At 39.2% G+C, this 26769-nt stretch overlaps 1 protein-coding gene across 1 annotated transcript in view; it reads right to left on the bottom strand.

Moving 5' to 3' along the window:
- Carnmt1 (carnosine N-methyltransferase 1) overlaps positions 1-26769 on the bottom strand; it is a 33734-nt gene that overhangs the window by 5764 nt on the left and 1201 nt on the right. Inside the window, exons 2-5 of the mRNA XM_021151771.2 lie at positions 20982-21177; positions 20187-20350; positions 9395-9714; positions 7026-7139 (exon numbers count right to left, since the gene is read on the bottom strand). Of these exons, the coding sequence (XP_021007430.1) occupies positions 7026-7139; positions 9395-9714; positions 20187-20350; positions 20982-21177 (794 nt within the window). The remainder of the gene's footprint in view (positions 1-7025; positions 7140-9394; positions 9715-20186; positions 20351-20981; positions 21178-26769) is intronic.

Below are 26769 nucleotides of genomic sequence, written 5' to 3'. Positions count from 1 at the left end.
TATATATATATATATATATATATATATATATATGAATGTATATACAAATATATATGAGGTAACCAGAGGAGGGAACCAAATTCAACCACAAAATTAATTTGTTTCATATATACTTTTCTTTCTTTTTGGTTTTTTGAGACAGGTTTTCTCTGTAAAGCCCTGGCTGTCCTCGAACTCAGAAATCCACCTGCCTCTGCCTCCCAAGTGCTGGGATTAAAGGTGTACACCACCACTGCCCAGTGTTTCATGTATACTTAATTGCATAGCCTGATAGTTTGTTTGGATAGTACTGGGCAACCCAGGGCTTTGCTTATAGTGGGACTCTAGTAATAAGTTATAACTCTATACCCTAAGACTCATTTTGCACAGTATTTTTAGTACAGGTAGCCTATGATCTGTCAGATGAGATCATGTATGGACTTTGCCACTTGGCATGTTTTGGATTTTTGAGCAATTTGCACTTTGATGTTAGGAAAGATCTGTATAAATTGTCACTCAGCACTGCATGAGGAGTACTCAATGCTTTAGCAGGGGTGGGAGCAATAGGAATGTTACTCTGGAAAACAGGTTAGCAGTTTCTAGCAAGATATGCTATGCACTCATCACATATAACCAAGACATTTCCTTACCAGGTGCTAAAAACCCAAGAGAAATAAAATCTTGTAGCCATACTAAGATTTTTGTGCCAAGTGTTGATAGCAAAGTATAGTCTGGCTTTAAAAAAAAAATTCAAATGTCCATGCATAGAGATCTGATAAAATGTCACCCATCCCTCAGCAATAAAAGGGAACAACACACTGTTTTTTTGTAGCAATCTAAGTGAGTCTCAAAAGCATCATGCTAGACAATGAAAGCCAGAGGCATAATGTGCCACACTGTATGGTTCTGTTTGTATGATAGTCTGGAAGGGGGAACTGAATTAACAGAAACCCAAACAGCAGCTACCAGTTGTTTTTTTCCAATTATCATCTTTCTTCATATTAAGAGAAAGAACAAAGATATATTTTTCCTTGACCATAAAATATAGAGCATCATCATAAGTTAAGGCAACATGAAACAGCATAAAAAGAAAATAAAGCTATCTCTAATTCATTCACTGACTTTCTCTAGAAAATAGACTCTATCTTCTTGCAGGCTTACCCTGCTGCATCGTATGAAGTACTACATATGTGGTTTAACGTCATCTTATGCTTTATTCATTATTTCTAAGGAATATGTTTACTGTGGACGTCTTAAAAGTACTTATCCACTTCCTGCTGTTAGGAGGCAGGTCCAGTCTAAGATTTGTTGGGCATACTGTTCACTGACTTTTAGTATTAGCCCTTATCTAATTATTTTCCTCTGACAGAAAATATAGTTTAACAAATGTATAATATTAGCAAGTATTTTATGCTTTATGGGCCACATATACTCTAAATCACTTGTATTTTCTTCTCCTGAATGTACAAAGCATTGACAGCTGATAGGGCAAGCAAAACTGATAAAGGCTACATTTACTATAGACATAACAGTTATAGTACCAGCTTACTGGCTTTCCCTAACCTGAGGAGGGTTCATGTGTCAACTTTCCCTTTAAGGGTTCTGTAAGTATCCTTACAACTCTGACTTGATTCAATCTGAGGAGGAGGTCACTAATTCTGCTTCAATCTCAGAATTGCAAGATTGCTGGCAGTTGCAATTCTTACATATGAAAACACTGATTCTAGTCTCTATTATCATATAGTAAAACCCCCTTTCTAAGGTAGGGGGTTAATAACCTCTCTCAGTGTACAAAGAAAACTAAGCCTCAAGTTCCACATGGCTGACATCAAAGCCATGGGAACATATATTTACCAGTCTAAATGCCAATTTACCATGTCTCTAAGCAGCCAATCTCCCTGTTTGACACATGAATATTACTTTGTTCCTTCTTTCAATTCTTCAATACACTTACCACAGTCAGTAAAGCCCACTACTTGCCAGGATTCATACTAAGTGACTAGGATGCATTAGAGTCTTACTGTCATAAAACTCAGAGATGAAGAAAAGGAAGGGGAGGGTGGAGAGGTAGCAACAGGGGAGAATGCAGAGCCATAAGAAGCAAGATCATGAAAGGCTCTAGACATAATCCTGGAGAGCACTTATTAAGAAAGCTATAATGTTATGTAAGGAGACTGATGGACACAGATCTGTATGTTCAAAAGGTAACCCTATTTGAGAGGGGAATAAAAGGAAAAAATAAAAGGGACACGGAGAGTTAGCAACCTCAGAGAACAACTGAATCAATCTTACTACAGGAAACCAACTGAAGTACAGCAATGGCTCTCAACTGGGAACAGTTCTGCCTTGCTAAGGAATCATTTTGCTTAGCATACTGGAGAAATACTACGAATTAGGTAGGCAAAAAGCTAAGGATATCCTTAACAACCTTAGTGACGTATAAAAGACCTTTGCTACCATCCCTGAACCATAACCCTCCCCAAATGACAGTAGGGCCACAGCTGAGAAACTCTGGGATAGAAAGAGTTAGAAGGTGCTGACTAAGGAACTTTAAGAGATCTAGCTTTCAGATCAACTCATCAGATGGTGAAGAGGGAGGATGATATGGACTGAATGTCTAGACCCATGCCTCCTCCCCTTTCCAGTTGGCATGTGGCAGCCTTAGTTCAGCTGCATTTGAAGGTAGGGTCTATCAGGGAATAGGAAACAATTATGGTTAATGAGCACATAAAAGGTAGTCAGGATCTAACATAATTAGTGTCCTCATATAAACACCTAGTAGAATGCTTGTCTTCTTGCTCCCTCCTTCCAGTCCCACAGCCTTACCAAAAAGTCAGGTGAACACGCAGCATCAAGAAAGCAGCTGCGCTAACTCATCTGCATCAGTTTGCCAGAAGTTACAGTCACCAGAGCTCCTAGGACGCTTCATCTCAGAAAACGCCCCATAAGATCCAGCTATACGAAAGCTGGTATGGTAGCAGTCCTCAACCTGTGGGTCTCAACCATCAGAAAACAGGGATTTCCAATGGTCTTAGGTACCAAGTCACTGCTCAATTGTAAAATTACAGTTATGAAGTAGCAGAGAAAGTAATTTTATGGTTGTGGGTCACCACAACAGGAGGAACTGAATTAAAGGAACCACTGCGGAAGGGCATTTTCTTAGTAATCGTTGGGGGAGGACCAGTGCATTGTGGGCTGAACAACTCAGGAAGGACAAGCATTAAGCAGCACTCCTTGGCTTCTATGTCAGCTCCTGTCTCCAGGTTCCTGTCCTGTTTTGAGTTTCTGTCCTGACGTCTTCTAATGATGAACAGCAATGTGGAAATATAAAACCCAATAAACCCTTTCTTCCCCTAATTGCTTTGGGCATGGTGTTTCATCATATCAATAGTGACCTTTACTAGGACAATAACTGTGTACAACCTATGGCTACAAAAAAAAAAGCGCCTTCTCCAAGGTCAACTCAGCTAGCACATTACATTATCCCTGGAATCTTATCTCTAGATCTATGACAAAATAAACTTAAAAAAAAATATTTATTATTTTATGTAAATACACTGTAGCTGTCTTCAGACAGACCAGAAGGCATCAGATGTCATTATGGATGGTTGTAAGCCACCATGTGGTTGCTGGGATTTGAACTTAGGACCTTCAGAAGAGCAGTCAGTGCTCTTAACCACTGAGCCACCTCTCCAGCCCTCCAGAATAAACTTTATCAGATCTGTTAGGCAATGTTTTAGTAGTTTGGCCTAATTAACAACAAAACAAAGATGGTTTCCTAGAGTTAGTTGAGGTAGTCTGAGCAGATCACAGAATAGAAAGGTTTCAGAGAGGCAGAAGAATTGTGATGAGACTCTGTTGTTGTTTTAAATCTATGTAAGAGAAAACTGTCTTGGCACACAAAGCAGTATTTAGTTTAGACATACTGATGGAGAATTAAAGCAGTAGGGAAACCATGCAACTGGATAGAAGCAACGGAGTAAAGAACCCAGCACATGGTACAGAAAATACAACACTGGTGACATCCAGAATACAGCAAGGTTTAAGGAAAACTAGATTCTTCTATTATTTTTAAAGATTTTTTTTCTAAGTAGGTGTACATGTGTGAGTATTTGAGCATGTGTGCTGGCATCTGTGGAGGCTAGAGGTACCTGGACTGGGGGTTACAGGTGGTTGAGTCACCTGATGTGGGTGATGGGAAATGAATTCTAGTTCTGCGAGAACAGCTGAACTCCTGAGCCATTTTTCCAGCTCTGATTATGACTTTTAGTATTCTTTAACTTTATATATATATATATATATATATATATACACAAAATATTCTATTTGTCAAGTATTAACTAATGAGTGAGTTTTTCCATTATTCTAATTCCTCAAATTATTTTGAAACCCTGTGTCTATATGACTGGAGGGTCTGTCATCTTGTAAGCTACCTGCTCCATGACTTGCGTTGGTTATGACACATTAGACATAGCACAACTACTTTTAGCTAGCAGCTCTCCTGCTTATAAGGGGCCAGCATGGTTTCAGGCATTTGTTATACACGTTAAGTGGTCAGCTTTTATATGAGTTAAATCAAATACCTTAGAAAGACAGCAAGCCTTACCATAACTCAAGTAGGATCCAAATCTTCAGTTATATAAACATAGGGTCATATTAAGGCTAAGCACAATGTCATAGCCTGACAGTTACAGGCTGTGAGCCTGCCTCTTACCATAAGTAAGCTACAGCATCATTCTGCTTGTTATTTAAGCCAAGACTCAATTCCTTCTACCATTTAAATAGTGCCTTCCCATTAGAGCTGCTCTGAGAGGCTGAGGATGTAGCTCAGTGATAAGAGCACTTGTCTAGGTGCACCAGACCCTACTCTGACCTCTAGAACCACAAAACGGAACACAAGATAAGGTTGCAATGAATTTAGAGTATTTATAAAGGTACTTAACTCACAGTAAACAAACAGATTCTCAGAAGTATCCTTCAATCATTCCTTGGTCTAAGTTTCCCAAGGCATTTACTTTTAAAGCTCTAAGATTTAAGGTATTTGGATCTAATGGTGACTGTATTTTACAACCATTCTCATCTATTCCTACAGAATTCTAAAGACAACGTGGGAAGACTTACTATGTCTAATCTTAGTTCTGATGAAAAAAGGTTGTAGTAAAAATAAAATCATTACACAGTATGGTTCACAGAACCTCAGCAATAAAGTAGGTATTTTATGTATCTGTCCTTTTCTGTGGTAGAACACTGTGGTGGTTTGAGTATGCCTAGCCCAGGGAGTGGCACTATTTGACGCTGTGGCCTAGTTGGAGTAGATGTGGCCTTGTATGGAGTAGGTGTGCCACTCTGGGCTTGGCTTTAAAACCCATACCCTAGCTGCCTGGAAGCAAGTCTTCTCCTAGCAGCCTTCGGATGAAGATGTAGAGCTCTCAGCACCTCCTGCAGCATGCCTGCCTGTCTGGATGGTGCCACGCTCCCACCTTGACGATAATGGACTGAACAGAATGAACTACCACTGCCTACATGGCGGAAGGGAAGACAAAGGACTAAGTATTAAATCAGCAGATTAAACTTAGTATCCTCTGAAGTTAAGACCCAGGAGACTGACATACAAGGGTGGCCCTAATGCTTGGACTCCCACTGCTTTCAGGAGGTAACACCCACTAGGAAATGATCTAACAGATAATACAACATCATTACATTTACCAGCCACAAGTAAAAGTTGTCCTTATAAGCGTTGCCTTGGTCATGGTGTCTGTTCACAGCAGCAAAACCCTAACTAAAACAAAACACTCATCATGAAAGTCTTATATTCTAACTTGGTTAACTTTCTGAACATAGGGCATACATCACATTTAAGGAAGATATGCACACTTTTATGTATATTTATGTTATGTGCATATTAAACACACATTTCCCCATACTTCTTTTACCTTTAAGAGGAAAAGAGGCAATTCCTTTTAGACTGATGAAGATACAAGTCACAATCATAATTTGATTTCTAGTATCAAGTAGTAGGCTCAGAGTACAAGGTTTTTTTGCATACATGAAATTATATTTCTATTGCTTCTTAAACTCATGGTAGTTAGGAAATCTATCTCGGCTGGGCAGTGGTGGCACCTTTAATCCCAGCACTCAGAAGGCAGAGGCAGGCAGATTTCTGAGTTCAAGGCCAGCCTGGTCTACAAAATGAGTTCCAGGACAGCCAGGGCTACACAGAGAAGCCCAATCTCACCCCCCACCCCAAAACAAAAAAACAAAAAAAAAATTCTATCTCATCTACTGGAGAAGAAAATTCTATGATCGAGGTAAAATTCTTTCTTTCCTCCAAGGATTGAAAAGAATAAAAACATTCTCTTCTTTGTTTTTGTGTTTTACATTTTGTGAACTTTTTAAAAATTGAAAACAGATTCTTCTCTTATACAATACATCCCAAAAACAGTTTACCCTTTCTCCATTCCTCCTATCTTCACCCCCTCACCTTCCTTCTCCCCACATTTCCTCTTCAAAAAAGATCAGGTCTCCAAGAGATGACAGCCAGATAAGATAAACAAGATACACTAAGACAAGGCAAAGCCCTCAGCATCAAGGCTGGACAAGGCCACCCAAGAAGAGGAAAAGATTCTCAAGAGCAGACAAAAGAATCAGAGTTACACCTCCCTCCACTGTTAGGAGTCTCCCAAGGACACCAGGCTGACAGCCAAAACATATACATGCAGATCCACACAGGCCCCTGCTTGTCATTTCAGTCTCTGAAAACACTCTCTTAACAGAATGAACTACCACTGCCTACATGGAGGAAGGGAAGACAAAGGACTAAGTATTAAATCAGCAGATTAAACTTAGTATCCTCTGAAGTTAAGACCCAGGAGACTGACATACGAGGGTGGCCCTAATGCTTGGACTCCCACTGCTTTCAGGAGGTAACACCCACTAGGAAATGATCTAACAGATAATACAACATCATTACAATGTTCTCAAGTATGGAAAGACAGCGCTATACTCAGACTGAGATATAAAATGTTAATAAATATGCAAGCACTTACCAAGATTTATCCAGATTCCACCTGGCTTGAGTATTCTCCATATTGTATCAATATAATCAATTACATTGTGAGCTGTGTCTATGAAGAAACAGGTGGCAATACAGTCCCAGGTATCTAATCAACAGAAATCAGACCACTGCATCTGTTATTTTGTTTTTTTCTTTTTACCTTTTAAGTTTGCCAACTAACTCTTATAGCATATTAATGTTTCATTTAATTGAAGGAATAGATACAATTAATACTATATATTCAAAATGATTGTAGAAAAATATATATAGTAATCAACTTGGAACTCATTCGTTATTGAATCATTACTATATGTTAGCAAACGACACTGTTAAAAGAGTTGTTCACTGTCAGCTCCGCCGCTAGCCTTTAGTTTCCCAGTTTTACTTCTGTGATGCTTGTGACTGAGCCTTAGGGTGTTGAGCTAGGATGTGCACTGTGACTGGGCTACCCTTGCTTCACTTAGAATCTGCTAAAACAAAATAATTGTCATCTTAATTTTTTGAGTTCTGATCTAAATGGAGTTAAACACTAATTCTGGCTGGTTTTAAGAGAAAGCTATTCTTGCCGATTGGAGAAATAAATGACAACAAAATACCCAAATATTTACCATGGCTTGATAATCATCAGGGGGAAATTGTCTGGGGAAGCCATAGGCTGAGGTGGGAAGCTGTTGCCAGGCAGGGTAGTAAAAGTGGCTGGCCCAACAGAGATCACCTGTACCTTTATATGCGTGGCCCAGGGAGTAGCACTACTGAGAGGTGTGACCTTACTGGAACAGGTGTCAGTGTGGCTGTGGACTCAGTACTCTCGTCCTAGTCTTCTCTAGCTGCCTTTGGAAAGAGGTGGGACTCTAAGCTCCTCCATCCCCATTTCTGCCTGGATGCTGCCAATGCCTTAACGATATTGGACTAAACCTCTGAACCTGCAAGGCAGCTCCAATTAAATGTTGTCTAAGAGTTGCCTTGGCCATGGTGTCTGTTCACAGCAGTGAAACCTTAACTAAAACAACCCTCTTCCCATCCCAGGAGAGGACAGTGACTCTCAGCTGCAGTCTATGAAGCTTTTCACCAACTTCACTCCTATTTAAGATCTGATTCCTCAACATATACCCAAATGTTAACTCCTCCCAGTTGTCCCTTTTTAACTTCAGAATGAATGTGATCCAATCTCAGAAATTAGGGGAAATAAAGTTTTATTTTAGGAAACTAGATATACAAAATCTTTCTCTGTTGCTACTCCTGCTCTATGCCATCTTTCCCGTGGCTTCCTGTCCCTCTCACACAATTCAAACTACTTGCTTCGAGTTGTCTTAAGCAACCCTCTTATCTCCCTCCTCCCTGCTACTCACTTCACCACAGCCCTGCTGAACCAGGGGCTAACCCTAGCCCCTGCTATCCCTAAACACGTAAGTGGCAAGTTCATTCTTAGTTTCTATTCTTACACTTACTTCTTTTTTTTTTTTTTTTTTTAAGATTTATTTATTGATTATATGTAAGTACACTGTAGCTGTCTTCAGACACACCAGAAGAGGGAGTCAGATCTCTTTACGGATGGTTGTGAGCCACCATGTGGTTGCTGGGATTTGATCTCCGGACCTTTGGAAGAACAGTCGGGTGCTCTTACCCACTGAGCCATCTCACCAGCCCCTTACACTTACTTCTTCACATTAATTTTTTTCCAAACAATATTTATTGTATGTTATGGCCTCTCTGTCCCTTCCAGACTTGGCTAGGGACTTCGTTTTGCTATCTGTTGTGCTTTAACACAGTTGGCATTTAACAGGTGACAAGTAGATATATGTTGAAAGAATGCTCTTGCTGCCACTCACAATTCTGTTTTCATTTTCCTATTACTGCCAATTCATTCTTCCCATTCCTGCATCCCTCCAATGGTCTTCAGGCTAAAATGTAACTTCCAACCCGATACAAGTCCTCTACAACTGAAGCCAACCTAACTCTCAAGCCATGCTTCCATAAAGTTTCTTTTCTTGTCAGACTAGGCTGCTGCAGTCCGTCCCCAGTGATCGTATTCTTTTGCATCACAGTACCTGACGTACTATTCACCTCTGTCCAGTCACAGCCTCTTTACAGAGCTCCAGCCCCACACTCGCTTATCTCCATCTTAGTGCACTCAGCATACATTTGGGTTCCTAAGTTGTCTTTTGTTAACAATCAGCATCTCTTGAATATACATAAATTTCTTTACACTTACTGTCATTGCCTTTTACACCACCCTGAAAATACTCTACATTGTCACTAACATTGCACATCTTATATTCTGCCATCAAAATAAATAGTTACAACACTAGATCATTTCTGGAATAACTGTTGAGAGCTTTTAAATACTTGCTTTGAACTTACTGCATTCAGAGTAAATCTCCTGAAAGTCTCCTGCTGTCATGGAAAAGTTAGAACCAGGAGGAAGACTGTGGGGGTCAACATCAGGGAAAAGAATGGGTCGAATCTGATCAGCTGATCTCCGATTATTGCTAAACTGATGGATCCAGGGATAAAGTTTATATTTGTTAATTTCAGAACATCTGTTGAGTACAAAGTTGGAAGAAAAGAGCATAAAAAAACTCCATTCATTTCCTTGACAAGCATAACCTAGCATAGCTACTTCCCAGGCCAATCTTCCTAGTCCAGCACCAGGTACCAGAATATTTACTTTAGAAGGATCCCTGAAATGAAATAAGGCAATTATATCCAACCCTCAAAGAGGAAAAAAAGAAAGGAAAAAAAGACAAAATCCATATTAACAACTAAAGATTTATTCAATTATTCAATAAAATAAGCTTACTTAGACTCCTGACTTCTTAAAACTGAAGTATTACTAAATGTCAATAAAAATAAAAGATAGACAGAATTGTAATGTTATCAAGGAAGCTGCTTGTGGACGTTGTACATCGTGGTGCGGAGCCTAGTGCGCACCACGATGTACAACGTCCACAAGCAGTAGCTGTCTTCAGACACACCAGAAGAGGGAGTCAGATCTCTTTACGGATGGTTGTGAGCCACCATGTCTGCTTGTGGACGTTGTACATCGTGGTGCGCACTAGGCTCCGCACCACGATGTACAACGTCCACAAGCAGCTGCTTGTGGACGTTGTACATCATGGAAAAGTTAGAACCAGGAGGAAGACTGTGGGGGTCAACATCAGGGAAAAGAATGGGTCGAATCTGATCAGCTGATCTCCGATTATTGCTAAACTGATGGATCCAGGGATAAAGTTTATATTTGTTAATTTCAGAACATCTGTAAAATATGAGCATATGGTTCAATGTTAACCACACATTTTACCTAGGGGGAAAAAAAAACTACTTTAAGCACAAAAGTATCATCTATTGATGAGGTAAATCATTAGACTTGAAGAGTGTCAACACTACACTGTACTCAGTTATCTGACGCTGTGTATACATGTAGATGACCAACCATGGATTAAAAGAAATTCAGAGATTCACATGTACTATTCATTCAAATTTTTAAAAATTACTACAATGTTGTTGTTTTCTCAGACAGGGTCTTAGGTAGCCAGGCTGGCCTCAAACCCACTGTGTGACTGAGGATGGCACTGAATTCTTGATCCTCCTGTTTTTCTCTCCCAAGAGCTGAGATTAGAGGCCTGTACCACCACACCCAGCAAAAATGTATTCCTGAACCTCAAAGGTGAATAAAACAAGCACACTAGTCTTGCTATTCTACCCATTTCTACCATTTTGCATAATAACCCTCCTTCCCCAGCTCACCAGCAACCTAAACTGTACATTGTAACCAATAACACAGCATTGTACTGACTAGGTTACAGTAACGTGCTATTGAAACAGGCAGCTAGTTCTTTGTCACAAATACACTGCATCTTCTGACTTAAAAATAATAACTCTTTCTACTACCTTCTGGTAGAGGACACAGAAGTTCTCGGATCCTCAATCCACTGTCATGTGAACAGGTATGGCCACTTATTGGAAGTCGTCAGAGAAAATAGTTACAATTGCTAAAATAAACTCTTACCTCACCAAGAAACAAAAAGTGAAAAAGCTTAAAGAAATCATTTTAGTTTCATGGAATGCCCAATTACTTTCTAAAGAGTTGTTTGCTTGCCCTATGTCAACACTGTTAAACAACTAATTAAATTAACACTGATTACAGTGGCCATCGGTATAAGCATTATGAATTTAATGTAAATATGATCTACAGCAAGCAAGTAGTATACATTTTTCTTCTAATTCAGAATTGTTCAAAAATAGGCAAGGCAATTTGATTTTAAGAAATTACTATTTCCATCAAAAAGTAAATTAAATACCTGTTGAGTACAAAGTTGGAAGAAAAGAGCATAAAAAAACTCCATTCATTTCCTTGACAAGCATAACCTAGCATAGCTACTTCCCAGGCCAATCTTCCTAGTCCAGCACCAGGTACCAGAATATTTACTTTAGAAGGATCCCTGAAATGAAATAAGGCAATTATATCCAACCCTCAAAGAGGAAAAAAAGAAAGGAAAAAAAGACAAAATCCATATTAACAACTAAAGATTTATTCAATTATTCAATAAAATAAGCTTACTTAGACTCCTGACTTCTTAAAACTGAAGTATTACTAAATGTCAATAAAAATAAAAGATAGACAGAATTGTAATGTTATCAAGGAAGGGTTTTATTCCCCAAAAAATACTTTTCAGGAACAAAAAATAGAATTACATTGTATCTAAAGATGTATAGTCATTTTTATTTCTGGGAAGATAAATTAGCCCAAAGTGATCCCTCATTATCTGTGGGACTTTTGAATTATTTCACCATGTGGCAGAGAACAAAACCTTACTTCTAAGTTCATACAACACGGATTACAGAACCAAGTAAATTAACTCCATTGAGAGTTTAATGCCTAAAGTATATCTCTCAGTTATAAAAAGGAAAGGGCAGGGGTACTGGGCACAGTAGCTCAGACCTGTTATCCCAGAACTTGGCGACCTGCAGGACTGCAATGAGTTTGACACTAGCCTGGTCTACATAGCAAACTGCAGAGTAGCTTGGGAGATAAAATAGGACTCAGTGTCCGCTACCCCTACCTCTCTTCCAAAAGCAAGAGAGAAAAGGTCAGACGGTTGGGTATGCTCTTGGAGAAAATGAGCAATGCCTTCTTTGAAGGGTGTCAGTAAGTATCCTGACTAGTCTCAAACTTGTGACCTTGCTGCCACAGCTCCCCTTGCAAACACTTCTGGGAGCATTTAAGACAACAGACTGCACCACACCAGAGGCTCCACTACCTCGCCACATTGCCATTCATTATGTTTCCTTCTCTCTGAGCTCTGCCATTCCTTCAATAGAACTGCAAGAAGCTTTAGGAGGAAAAAACTGTAGACGGTGAGGACCAGTTCTCAGGAACCCTGGCCAATCCGTTTCAGGGTTAGCAAAACGGTTCAGCGGGTAGAGGCAGCTCTGACTAAGACTGACAGGCCGAGCTCGCTGGGACCCACAGAGTGCAAGAGAACCTACCCTTTCAGGCTGCCCTCTGCCCTTCCAATGTACATCAACATGCATGTATTGGTACACACATGCACACACACACAGGTAATTAAAAGTAACTTTACTTAAAAAAAAAAATGAGGAGACAACAACATTTGTATAGGAACCAAAAAGAAAATGTGTGTAATCAGTATCATTGGCTGTAAAGAGGGAATTTAACGATCACATTTTCAAAATTTGGTTCACAAAACCAATTCCATTTCAAACTATTCAAATCTCACAAACTACCTGTTCCCCAAGGCTTCACTCTCAGAGTGCAACAGGACATTCTTACTAGCAGTACATTCTACAGGATAGTCTTTGCATACTCTACAAAGAAAGAGAGAAAGAGAGAAAGAAAGAGAGCAAGAGAGGAAGGAAGGAAGGAAGGAAGGAAGGAAGGAAGGAAGGGAGGGAGGGAGGGAGGGAGGGAGGGAGGGAGGGAGGAAGGAAAAGAAAGGCCAGGGAAATGACTCACCCAGTAAAGTGGTTTTTTTTATAAATCATTTATGGAACATATGTCTGAATAATACACCTGCCAGGAATGGACACACCTTTAATCCCAGCACTCCAGAGACAGAGGCAAGCAGAATGTTATGAATTCAAGACCATCCTTGTCTACATATTCCAGGCCAGCCAGGGCTACAGAGTGAGAACATTTGTCATTAAAGTAACACAATAAAACCAACAAGAACAACTTAGTAACTACCGTATGGAAGATTAGCCTTATCATTTCTTTCATCAACATTTCCCTGACCAGAACCTTGAACCGCCTGCCTCCACTCTGAGCCGAGAGGTGCACTAGCACCTGAAGTGTGTAAGACTGCTATCAAAAGCCACCGAGACGAAAAATGCAGAACACAACCCCAGCTCAGAAGTGAGCAGACTATTGCAGATCATCAAACTATCTGTATTATGACAAAAGGGTGCTTCCAAAAGTCGGAATGTGCTTAGAGTAAAACGACTGATCAAAAACCAAACAAAGAATGAGTGGGATGGCAAGAATGCTTTCCTAAATGTGTAATCTTAACTAGATTTCCCCCCAAAGATACACATGCCGCTATGAATCCTTTAAAAGTCTTAAACATTTCTTGTTAAAATGACGAGAAACAAACTTTAAATATAAATGTGATTTTAAAGTTTTAAAACCAGACTAGGCCATTTTACCAACAGTAAATGTATTTGCAGGCTTAACAGTATCTTTGTTTTACAAATTAGCAAACACCAATATAATATATTTTGTTTTGCGGTATCAGCACGGTGACACTTGGCTGACCCCTAGTGGTAAGATTATAAGCAACTCCCCCCAACCAGTGTGTGTGTGTGTGTGTGTGTGTGTGTGTGTGTGTGTGTGTGTGTTCTCTCATGTACCACAACATGCATGTCAAGGTCAAAGGTCAACTTGGATGCACTGGTTCACTCTTTCTACAATGTCAGTCTCAGAAGTACGTACAGCTTGGGTCATCAGGCTATGCAGCAAGCACCCTTACCTATTCAGCCATCTGCAACTTTTAAGCAGCAAAAGTAGTTCTCTGAATCATAGCTATTCTGTCCAATATAGCAGATAGCACAAAATTCATATGATTTAAAGTATATAAAGTGATATGTGTTCTAAGTGTAAAATAAGCTGGACCTCAAAAACTTGGCATAAGATAAATGAAAAAAATCTCAGTAATCTTTCATATTGATACAAGTTGAAATTCTAGTTTATTAAATTCATCCTATTTTACTTTTCTCTGTAGATATCAAAGCATTTAAACTACATGAGAACATTATATTGATAGCCCGTACATGTCAACGAATTCTGAACAGGATAACCTCTTGGATATCTATCCCTCTAACCATAAGTTACTAAGGAAGTCATTAAATCATTACACCAGGACAGAGATGCAGCTCTATTAGTCTAGAGCTTCTCTAGCAACACGGGAAGCCCTGGCACTGCAGAAAACGAGGCACAGTGGTCTATGTGTAAAGCCCAATACTCTGGGTATAGAAGCAGGAAGACCGAGAAGTTCAAGGTCATCATTAGCAACACAGCAAGTTTAAAGCCAGCCTGGGCTATATGAAATCCTGTCTTTAAAACAAAAAAGAGTCCCAACTACAGACATCTACATTACCTATAATATTTGGCATTGTAATATTAGAATAATTTCTATACACAGAAGTTTATCTGTAAATCCAATGCAACAATGTTGAACTCTAAGAAAGATTTTAGCAAACACCACCAAACTGTCTTTATAAAATTTTTCCTAATTTTTTCTTTCACAGGAGACATGTTTCTCCACAGCTTCACTGCTTCTTAATTTTCAATTCTTGCTAAACATTATGTAAAACTGGCTTAAACAGTTTTTACATTTGAATTTTCTTGTGAGACTGTCTTATATTCCTTTTTTGCCAATTTATGCCATTTTCTCTTGAATTATTAATCTTAATTTTATCACTGAGGTGTTATTCTAGAATTATGAACTAAATTACTGAATTAAAATACTGATTTGAAAGAAGCTTAAAACATACGCTTTCAGTCAAGAAAGAATGAGATAAAATGTTCTTCATTCTATACAATTGCATATGACATTGTAAAATTTCACTATTTTCTCTTTTAAAATAGATTCCTTTAAGCTAACAAATCCTTTATAAATACAGTTAATGCCTCTATTTTAATGTAAAATAGAAAACAATTTTTTAATTCAGTTTTTTTCCTAAAAACTATGTGAAAGATAAATTTTCAACAAGTCAGTCAATGTCTTCTTGGAGTACAGCAAACACTGACATAGTCATAAACATAATGGTCTTCAAATAGGCTAATGAATTAAGATTTAAAAACAAACAAAAAATAACAAACCAGTTAATAATTTTTATAATTAAAAAAAAAATCCCAGCCTTTAAGGCTGGCTCAAATGTTTCCTCCCTTCACACGCATGCACTCTGCAGCGCTGAACCAGCAGACACTTGAGGAAAGTGAACATTTGCACCGTTGGTTTTCTTTATTGTTTGTCTGGCTGAAAATTTCGATATATACTATTCCATCAAATGTTTAGTATTACACTATTCCTGTGTTCGTAGGTCTTGAGCTCACATTTATTTTTGCTTGAGACAAGGTCTCAATACTTAGTTAGCACTGGCTGGCCTAAAATGAACCACTGCTGCCACACTGGTCTTGGGCTTGTTTCGCTCCTCCTGCCTCTTTCTCCTGAATGCTAGGATTGCTGATATAAGAGCCACCGCATTCAGCTAACCTTTGATTTTAAGTGAAAATAAAACAAAAACAAAGAGTACTGCTTGCTAACTTCATCATTCAAGGGTTCAAAAGAGCAGCATAGAATATACCTTTATGTAAAACCAAAACAGACACAATGACCTAGCACTGGTAAACTGTAGAAAGCATGTCCTTATCAAGAATGCAGAGGCCAATCTGTACCTTCAAAATTATTCCCACTCTCAATCACATTAGTCCCAAACATGGTCAAACAGGGAAAATGAATGTGTTTACATAAAACATTTTAATTGAGCAAGAACAGGTAGTTCTACGCATATTCATTAACATTCATTATCCATCTACCCCTCCCCCTCCCGAAACAGCGAGTGTTACAGCTGTGACACTGATATATGTCCACATACAAATTCATACACTTTAAATGAAATATACTGGGGAAAAATGTTTAATCCCTCAGTCTTGGACCTGATGGGAGAATACTCAGAGGTGAAAAGAAAAAGCTTTCCCCTAAGAATAAAAATAAGGAATAAAGGCATTCATGTTGGAAAGGAAGAAATTAAAACTTTTTGCATGATATGTTCTAACATGTGGGAAACACCCATCTATAAGGAAGGTAGATCCTATTCAGAAAGTACAGCCCAAAATGTCCAAAAGTCATAAGCATATGTCATGACTTTTACGGCATTTATTTTCCTGAGAAATAAACTCCATGATGCAGCAGAGAAGTAGATAAACAAGAGCCATGTTTGACATATATGAATGCCATAATGAAACCCATTATGTTGTATGCTAACTCAAAAAAATAAAAAGAACAGATGATACTTTGAATGAAAAAAAAAACCAGTGACAGCTTAGATAAGTACACACACACACACACACACACACACACACAGAGTGAGTTGGCCAAGTAGTATATGTTAAAAGTCCACTCTGCTTTTTCGCCATCATGGAGCCAAAAGCAAAGAAAGCTCCCACCACTCCCAAAGCAGAGGCCAAAGTGAAGTCCTTGAAAGCTAAGGCTGAAAGGTGTCCACAGCCACAGAAAGGGAATCCCACAAGTCACCCACCTTCAGGTGGCCCAAGACCTTGCAGTTCTGGAAGCAGCCCAAATACCCTCAAAAGAGTGCACCCAGGGGATAGCATTGGAAATGTAAATGAAATAAATACCAAAAAAAAAAAAAAAGTGCATCCAGGAGACACACGCTTGACCACTATGCCATCATCAAATTCCCCCTGATCAGTGAATCTGCCATGAAGAAGACAGAGGACAAATGCTTGTGTTCACTGCAGAAGATGTCAAGGCCAACACGCACCAGATCAAACAGGCCGTGAAGAAACTATGAGACTAATGTGGCCAAAGTCAGGCCCTGATAAGGCCTGACTGACAGAAGAGGACACCATGTTCACTTGGCTCCTGATAATGATGCTCTGGATGTAGCCAACAAGATTGGGACCAGCTAAACTCAGTCCAGATGGGTAAATCTAAATACACACTGTTTTCACCATTTAAAAAAAAAAAACCTGACTCGGCAACAAAATAATCTTGCTCCTAGCTTTTGCTGATGTCCTATGTCCACAGAAGTTGATTTGCTATTGAAGAAGTAATTATTTTATGCAAGAGATCAGTGACTACTCACTGTTGCAAAATTTTTCCTACTACTCTGTCTCAGGAAAATGCTGAAGTCACTGTATATGAAATAAAAGGTAAAATGTAAAGTAAACAAAAGTTTATAATTCAGTTCATTTTCTAGAAAAAAAATATTCCCACATTATTATACTTCTTGATGCAAAGTTTCTAGAAGTTTCTTAAGAGATTGTCTGAAGCAATAAATACTTATAAGTATTTCAGAAATGAAAAATTATTTACTCTGCCCTCTATATAATTTATTTTTGATTAACTTATTTACTCACTCATCTTCACGATTTGTTTTTGTTTTTTATTGTTGTTGCATAAAATGCTGAACCAAAACAAAACTACTAATGCAAAAACTCAAGAAAATAAAGTAAAAAAAAAAAAATCCTAAAACAACACAAATGTCGGGATTACTGGGGAAGGACTTAAACAAATCACTGAAAACTGCTGAGCTGAGGTGTGGCAGCACGTGCCTATGGTTCTAGCATTCTGGAGGTCAATCAAGGCAGGAGGATTTTAAGTTCAAGGCCACCATGAGCTTGTGAGCTACAGTGAGACCTTGCCTCAGAAAACCATGAAGTTCAGCACCTAACGGCAGAGATAGACCCTGTGTACAAGGCAGGTAGGGACCAGCACTGAGGATGAGTGTGTGGCTTATTTGGAGTCCTATGTTGCATCCCACATTACAAGCAACCAAATGCTTAGAGAAAACCAAGCCTCACAGGATCTACAACACGAGTCTCAAATATCTTAGATTTTTCAGCAAAAAAAAAAAAAAAAGAAATCCCCAAGGATAGAAGAATTTAAACACAGAATTAAAACAATAGTAATTTAAGATTTTAATTCACTGAATGAAGTAGGAACTATAAGTCCTTGAAATAAATCTCTATGGAGAAAATGAAAGAAGGGCCCCTTTATTAGAGAGCTCTCTGAGAACAGTGAAGGCTACGAAGACCACACACCTCCCAGGCGTCACAGCACAAACTGATATCAGGTTCCAGAACTGTGCTCAGGGGTCAACTTTCTGGATCTGCCAACCGAAAGTGAACAGGTTTATTCTCAAGAACAGACTCTGTGCCTGCGTGGTGGAGAACACCTTCAAATCCAGACTCAGGAGGTAGAGGCAGAGGCAGATGGATCTCTGTGCTCAGGTCAGCCTGGTCCACACAGTGAGTTCCAGGCCACCCATGGCTACACAGTGAGACCCTAAAATCTAAAGCTGTGAAGTATTAAGCAGTCAGAAACCATGACAAATACTACATGACTCTCAAATGGCTTTACAATAATTCTGAATGTGTGGTTTTAGACATCCACATGCTGAAAGAGGGAGGGAAGGAAAAGGTGGGACTGATAGTGATGTTCTAAAATGCCAAGACTTGATGAATGTTGATAAAGAACCATAATTGTGAAGTTACTTCAAAATTAAAAGTTCAAAAGAGAGAAAAATAGATGAAGATCCTGACATTCCTCGAAGGATACACCCAAACTCAGGAGTTCTGAACACATGGGACTATGGATCCCAGGGTCTGAGACAAAATTCACTGGGCTTATGAGAATGGGGGAAAACTCAATTTTATTATTTAAAAAAGTCTACTTTAAATTGGGAAAACTCAATTTTATTATTTAAAAAAGTCTACTTTAAATTGTAAGTATAGATGATTTTTATGTGTCTGTGTGTGTCTATGTGCATGTGTGAGTGTAGATGCCCACAGAGGCCAGAGAGGGTACTGGGGCCCCTTGAGCTGGACTCTTACAAGTAACTGTGAGCTTAATAATGTTCAGCTAGAAACGGAACTTGGGTCCTTGCAAGAGCAGTAAGAACATAGTCTAACTACTGAACCTTCTTTCTACTTCCAAACAGATTCTAACAGCAATAATCTTTAATTAATACTTGTCCTCAATTCTAAAAATGCAGGCAGACTACGAATATTAGTAGGTTTAGGAATATCTGTGATGTTATCCTCAATTGGAATTACATTTTTATCAAAATAATGTACAAAGTGTTCAGCATTTTCATATAAGATAGCAAAAGTATACCCACTACCAGGCTATATTTAATCAATACATTGTAAAAAAAAAAAAAAGTATGTATTTGCTTTAATTAAAATATTATTTTATTTTACTTTATTATTTTTGTTTGTTTATGTGTGTGTTGAATGTCTTACTCAGTGGTTTCCCACCTTATTTTCTGAGAGAGAATGGAATCCCCTGGCTCTGGGGCTACAAGGAGCCTGGCTTTTTAAGCAGATGCTGGGGATCCAAACACAGGCCCTCATGTATTATAACAAGCATCACCCAGCCCTCCACAAATGTGCTTTTAAGGATTTCAGTATCTCCACTTCAAAACAAATGGTTCTTTGTAGTCCTATGCATTTCACTTATTCATTTACAAACGTGAGTCTGAAAAGCAGAGGCAGAGCTTCAGAATCCCCACAGGTTCTGTGTTCAAAAGTTAGTCACTTCTCTGTGGTATGGATGGATGCCTCAGTTCTTTTGCGTATGTCATCACAAGATAAAATAAAATCTATCACTATCATTGTGTTCTAAAAACAACTTATAATGCAGTGAGTATTGTTGACTATAAATACTTACTCTAACAGTTTCAAATTTGTATTTACTAGGGCAAATGTTACCAAACATAAAAACGTCAATGGCACACAACTCAAGCATCCAGTAACAAATATACCACTCACATATGTGAAAACAGACAGGCACTGAGCGACTATGAACATGAATCACAAGGTGGAAATGCTAGAGCTAAATGATCAAACCTTACAGGAAGTGGGTAAAAATGTGGTAATATTTACCATCTCTCTTTTGGAAAATTTTTGATAATCTCTTTAATGATTGGCTTATAGCAGGCGTCCCTTTCTGCTTTCCCGGTCTCACTCCAGTCTCTTACAAACTGTTTCAGTGTAGATTTTAACTTATCCATGTCAAATGTAGATGCTGGCATAATCTTTCCATTGGCCTGTTTAAAAGGGGGGGAAAAGAGTTATTTTCTTAGAGTCAATTTTGAATACAGTTAAATGAGCATGCTAAGATACAGGTGTGTCGATGATAACATCAGCCTCTCACCTAGGGAGGGGCTCAAGTGCAGCTTGTGATTCTACGTGACTAAAGCTTGGTGCTCTCACTTCTACCGTCAACAGTCCTTACTGGAGCAAGGACCCACACTGAGCTACCATGGAGACATACACCCCACCCTCCAAGAGAGGTAAGAGAGTTCGTCTAGTTCAATGATGGGTAGCATGAAGGGCTCACGTTGGACTGGCCAGAGTCTATCTGGATGCACAGAGCCTTCAGTTACTACGCCTACTACTCATCACTTTAGACTTAAGTGATGAAAAAAAATTTAAGGGCAAGATGAATATCAACAAATAAAGATACTGAAAAAGAAAGCAGGGAAAAGAACTAATCTAGCTAGTTAGTAAAGTCTTTTAAGAAATTTAAGTCCCTATATAACAGTAGTACATCCAAAACACCACGTGAAAGTATTAGCAATTATCTTCGTATGCTGCTTGTGGACGTTGTACATCGTGGTGCGCACTAGGCTCCGCACCACGATGTACAACGTCCACAAGCAGAATCTTTCCATTGGCATCTTCTCCATATTCCTTATTTTCGAACATATGTATGCAATCATTCACAATGGTCAGCAGTATTTCCTGATTATGGTCAATGCATTTCCGGATCTTGTCCAAGTGAAGAGGAAACTGAGGAAGCAGTTTCTGCTGGTTATCTGGAAGGGATCGAAACTGTCTTTCTGTTCTGTTCACTCGTTCGTGCATACTGGTGCTAAAACAGAAAAGGTGTTTTATTTTAATTGGCAAAAGAATTCCCCCACCAGAGGCCAAGCTCATTTTAAGACTGTCAGCTTGCGTAACTGTTATTCCGAAGTCCTGCTGGACACCACCCTTAGTTCCCACCCTTTGACGTTTGAGGAATACTTCTCAGAGGAACCGACAACAACAAAATGGCTTATAATGAATAGGACGACATGTGCAGTAAGTAATAAGAGGACACATCAAAGATTAATTTATAATTATTTTACTAATTTCAATTTTCAAATTAAACATTTTGGGCAAAACAGTAACACGCTGCGGTAAAAGTTAAAATGGCCTAGATTTAATCCCCAGAATCAAAACAGTAAAAATGTAGAATATAGAGGATGTTTGGAAGCTAACTAAAGGCTAGCATAGTTGAATTTTGAAAACTATAAATTATATACTAAAAAAGTAATATTAAGCAAATGAAAAATTAAAATTCTTTAGGGTTTCAAATGTAATAGTCACAATTTGCATTCCAAAGGTTTTCTAATGGTTACTTTGAGGATTGCTTATTAATGAAGTAAAAAGGAAAGCCTCATTTTTAAAAGGTAAATGTCATTTTATATCAACCAAATTGACAAAAACCTATAAGTCCAACTAGGTCAAACATTTGAGAATTATAGAAAAACTAGAACATTTACATACCAATGGTGAATCCAGAAATGAATATAACCACTTTGCAAAATAACAGCATCCTTAGTAAAACTTAATGTTTATCTGCCCTATGATCTAGGAATTATACTCTTATAAATACTCAAGAAACACAAGCTGCCTTCACCACAGCACTGTCAAATAAACACAAAACCCCACAAAACCCCACAAGCCATAGCCATCCCCCTTCTGGAAGGAACTACTTCTAGTGCTCATCTTATAGCTGTTTAAGACAAATTCATTCATGACTGAATGCACACATTCTGGCTGTATGCATTGACGGGACATAAAGTGCTACTTTATATACAAAGAAAGCCTATTATCAGTGGTCATGATGAAGAAATCATACTGGGGAATGCAGAGAAATAAACAAAGCATGGCTACAACTCTAAAAGATAAAAGCAGGAGCACAAATATTTGTTAAAAATAGCACATTAAAGTACACATGATACATAACTTCATTTTATATAACATCAAACAACACATTGTTTAGGAGCCAAGCCAATGTGCAAGGAAAGGAACACCCTCTCTGGGGAAGAAGGATGAGACTGTGTGTGTGTGTGTGTGTGTATGTGTGTATAGCAGTATGTGTGTATGTGAGCATGTGCACAGACTATGGAAACTGGGTGGTGGGCTCACAGGAATTCACTGCATCATTCTTTACATTCTCTATACACAAATAAAACAAGTACTTCTTTAAAATGAAAATGTAACATTCTGAAGAGTAAGGAAACACGGAAGCTCTTGCTATCCATACACTCCACAGTCCTGTTTGTAAAGGCAGGCATAGCACATGGGAGGGAGGACCCGAGGGTGATGTAAGAGGACACCTAGGCAGGAGTTTCACTGACACTGCCTTTTTACACTTGAAATAGTAGGACTGCTCTCAAAAGTCAAAAATACTGTAATCTAACTTGTTACTACTACGTGGTCTCTTTTACACCCCAAAGTGTCTTGATAAAAGAAGGTAAAAATAATGATAGAACGGTCATGGAAGTATTTGCTGAAATTTAATAAATGTCAAATATGTACATAACAGAGACTGGTTGGAACAAATCTCCACAAAGCCCACAAGATAGTCAGTCCTCTGTTCATGCCATCAACCTTCACTGGATAGGAAAACTTAGTAAATATAGTCAGTACTTGTTACAGTTTATTTTAGATATGAAGTTCTTTTCCTTAACAAATAAAATAAAGGCTGGGCGTGGTGGAGCATGTCTTTAATCCCAGCACTCGGGAGGCAGAGGCGGGTGGATTTCTGAGTTCGAGGCTAGCCTGGTCTACAGAGTGAGTTCCAGGACAGCCAGAACTACACAGAGAAACACTGTCTTGAAAAATCAAAAAAATCAATCAATCAATAAATAAATAAAAATAAAAATCCACGTACTAAAGGCTTGTTTCCTAGCTGGTGGTACCTTCTAGGGAGGCTCTAGAAACTCTAGGAGGTAACTGGAGGTGATGGATGGGTCATGGGGTTTGGGGGCAAGGGGTGGGGGTAGATGATGATGACACACTCTGGGTATCTTGTCCAGAGCCTTACTCTCTTTCAGCTTGCTGGCCACCAGATCAGTTGCTCTGCTCAGTCATCTTCCCTCCCAGCAGCCTAAAACCTTGGCAACTGTGAATCACAACACGTTTGCCCTCCCTGAGCTGTTTACATTGGGGTTATCAGAGTGGCAAAGAGTCTGACTAATATAGTACTGAAAAAGATAGCAGGCATACCTACTTCTTCCATATTAACACATTCACAGTGAAAATACAAACAAATGAAGAAAAGCAAAAATACTCAGGGGAAGAGCCATAGCCATCCCCCTTCTAGAAGGAACTGCTTCTAGTGCTCATCTTATAGGGGTTTAAGACAAATTCATTCATGACTGCAGAATGCACACATTCTGGCTATATGCATTGGCGGGACATAAAGTGCTACTTTATGTACAAAGAGGGATGATCAAAGCAAGTTAGTTAGCCCATCACTTCCCACACTTATCAGGGTCTTCAGTCAAACACTGGATCCTCTGACCAACATGTACCCACACGACTTCACCCTCCCACTCCATCTGTTGGTTATGACTGTTTAGATTCCACACAGAACAACAGGAGGTCTTTCTGTGCCTGGGTTGCTTGCATGTAACAGCTACTCATGCGGTCCACGTAATTGCAGAGCACTTGGAAATGGGTAGGAATACACACCAGGCCACACCTATGTCCTTTTAGCTAAGACGTAAAACATACCACCAGTCTGAGAAACATAACTCCTTGTCCTTATCAGAACAATTTTTGTCAGATTGGATAAATGCTCTCAAAAAAAAAAAAAAAAAAGAATAAAATGATTGTTAACATTCTACTTTATGCAACCAAAATTTACTAAGGCATTTCCTAACTGCAGTGCACTGAGTAGTGCACTTTTCTGCATTCACTGTTTGTATTTGCTATGGTTTGAAAGAGGCCACAAAAAATGCACATTAAAATTGAATCCTTATTGTGAGGTATAAAGTAGGTAGAAATGTTAAGTCAATTATGGTATCTGAAGGTAGGACTTTTGGGAAATATTAAAAGTTAAATGGTACCTGAAAGGCAGCTCCCTAACCTGATGGGATTGTGGCTTTGAAAAACAAAAACAAAAACCAAAAAACGGAAGGAGGCACAAGTCCTCTACCACGTGATGTCTTACACTGCCTCAAGACTCCAAGGGGGAAAAAAAAAAAAGACTCCAAGGAGCCGGGCAGCGGTGGCGCATGCCTTTAATACCAGCACTTGGGAAGCACAGGCAGGCGGATTTCTGAGTTCAAGACCAGCTTGGTCTACAAAGTGAGTTCCAGGTCAGCTAGAGCTACACAGAGAAACCCTGTCTCGAAACTCTACTAGTAAGAACTTCACCAAATGTGCTCGACAGCCTTCAACTTCCTACCCTTTAACACCATGAGCCAAATATATATATAGCCTTTATTCCTTACAAATAAATGATTTAATTTGGGGGATTCACCTGTGGCAAGAGATGACTGAGGGCATATTTTAGAAAAAAGGAGAGGGGGCATGAATTTTCAAAAGCCGTATCATTGTTGGGCTTGAAAGGATAAATACAAAATGATTTTTGGAAGGATTTTTTTAAGCCAATTTATATTTCGTTCTAAAGTTTCCTTAGTGAAGTTAGGCGAACAGCGGAGTGGCGAGTGTTTCAAGTTCACTGTGAGCAGCTCAGTCAGCTCAGTACAGAACTTTCTTCCCAGTGTTCCTAGGCGATGGCTGTCCTACAATCTTCTCACTGTACCTCAAACAGGTGTTTAGTAACATGCATCCCCCTTCCTAAACAGCTAATACTCACACCAGAGAGTTACCATCTCCAAATGACTTTTCTCAGACCCGCAGTGTACAAGCCCCATTATGGCTAAAATGCGACCTAGGAGTACTGCTATAGAGGCATGCAGCCTTCACCTAAGGTCTCCCAACCCTCCCCTGCCCAGCCAGCAATTCTTCTGGGTACAACTTCATTCTTTATCCTTTTCAAATCTCTGTGTTTCAATAAGAACAAGAAACAATGCTAGGCATGCTTCTGCTTTTGTTGTTCAAAGGGACCAAGTGCCATCCTGGCAGCAGGGGAGTGGAGCTGGTGAAGCTGTATTTGCTGGTACAGCTGATAGGTTGGTCACTGGGTGAGGGAGGGGAGGCACATTCCTTAACCCCCAGTGATCTGTGGTCTCCAAAGCTGCCAGAAACAAGAGACCCTGGGAAACTCTTAAAGGGTTTGGGCAGGATGTGGTACAGCATGTGCTTAAGTGCAAACTCTAGAACCACACACAAAGAAAACAAACTAACAAAAGATTGTGAGGGGTGGGCATTTTACCAGAACTGAAAGCATAGTCTCTTACAATGCTAGAATTGGAGCTAACTCTACTATTATTGCAACTATAAGCTACAGCCCACTAGCTGTCTCATCATTTGTAGCCTCCTTGTAGAGCGGCCATCCAAGCCCTTTTGCTTATATTATGCTCATGTGTATGGAGGTGAACATCTATAAAGACTTCATTGCCTAAGAACTTTATCCTTGGCAAAAGAAAGAAACTTGGATGGCACCCTGCTTTTAAAGGATGGCTTTGGTACCCCTCAGGAGCCAAAAGGCATTTCTCCCCCTATGATCTTTACAGTCTTCAGTTCACTGTAACCTTTAGTGGTAAAAGTAAGCCCTCTAAAATGTGCTAGGAGTCCAGAACAGGGCTGGCAGACTTTCATGTGATGAAAGGACTTCTGTCCACACACTCCAATATGACACACTAGCAACAGGTGGAGCACTTTAAACATGCTAGTGAGGCTGTGCAACTCAATTCTAACTTTCAGTTAATTTATGTTTAAACGTGACTAGTGTCTGCAGTAGAGACACTTCAAAGCCAGACTATCAAAAATGCTAGAAAGCAACATAATGCTTGCCATATAGGCTACACTACTTTTCCAGAGATTTGGCGTGTTTCTCAGAGACATTATATAAGTAAAGAAAAATTTTAATGAAAAGTCCCCCAATCTCATATTCAATGGGTAGAGAGAGACGAAAGCACGGGAACCATGTCACAACTAGAAAATGCACACAGCAAGCAGCCTTTTCTATACTACAGTACTCAAGACCAGGTCAAATGGCCTCTACCCTAGACCAATGGTCCACCCAATAACTAATAATAAACACCGATTCTCAGGCTCCGAATATACTAAAACTGAATATAATTACATATGTTTAACCGAGCCTACTATATGCCAAGGTGTTTCCCAGAATCTGTTTTTCAACAGTACAATGTGGCACTATCAGAAAATACCCTCTACTTCTGAGTTCAACTAGGAAATTATTTCTTCGAAGTCTTTGACCCAAGAACTGCCCGTGAGCCTAGAACTAGAGAGCTTGAGGCCTTGGGTTCCACACACCTGC

Source organism: Mus caroli, chromosome 19, assembly GCF_900094665.2.
Source record: "Mus caroli chromosome 19, CAROLI_EIJ_v1.1, whole genome shotgun sequence".
Taxonomy (NCBI): Eukaryota; Metazoa; Chordata; class Mammalia; order Rodentia; family Muridae; genus Mus; species Mus caroli.
The sequence above is the reverse complement of the archived record's forward strand: the minus strand, read 5'-3'. Positions and strand labels throughout refer to the sequence as shown.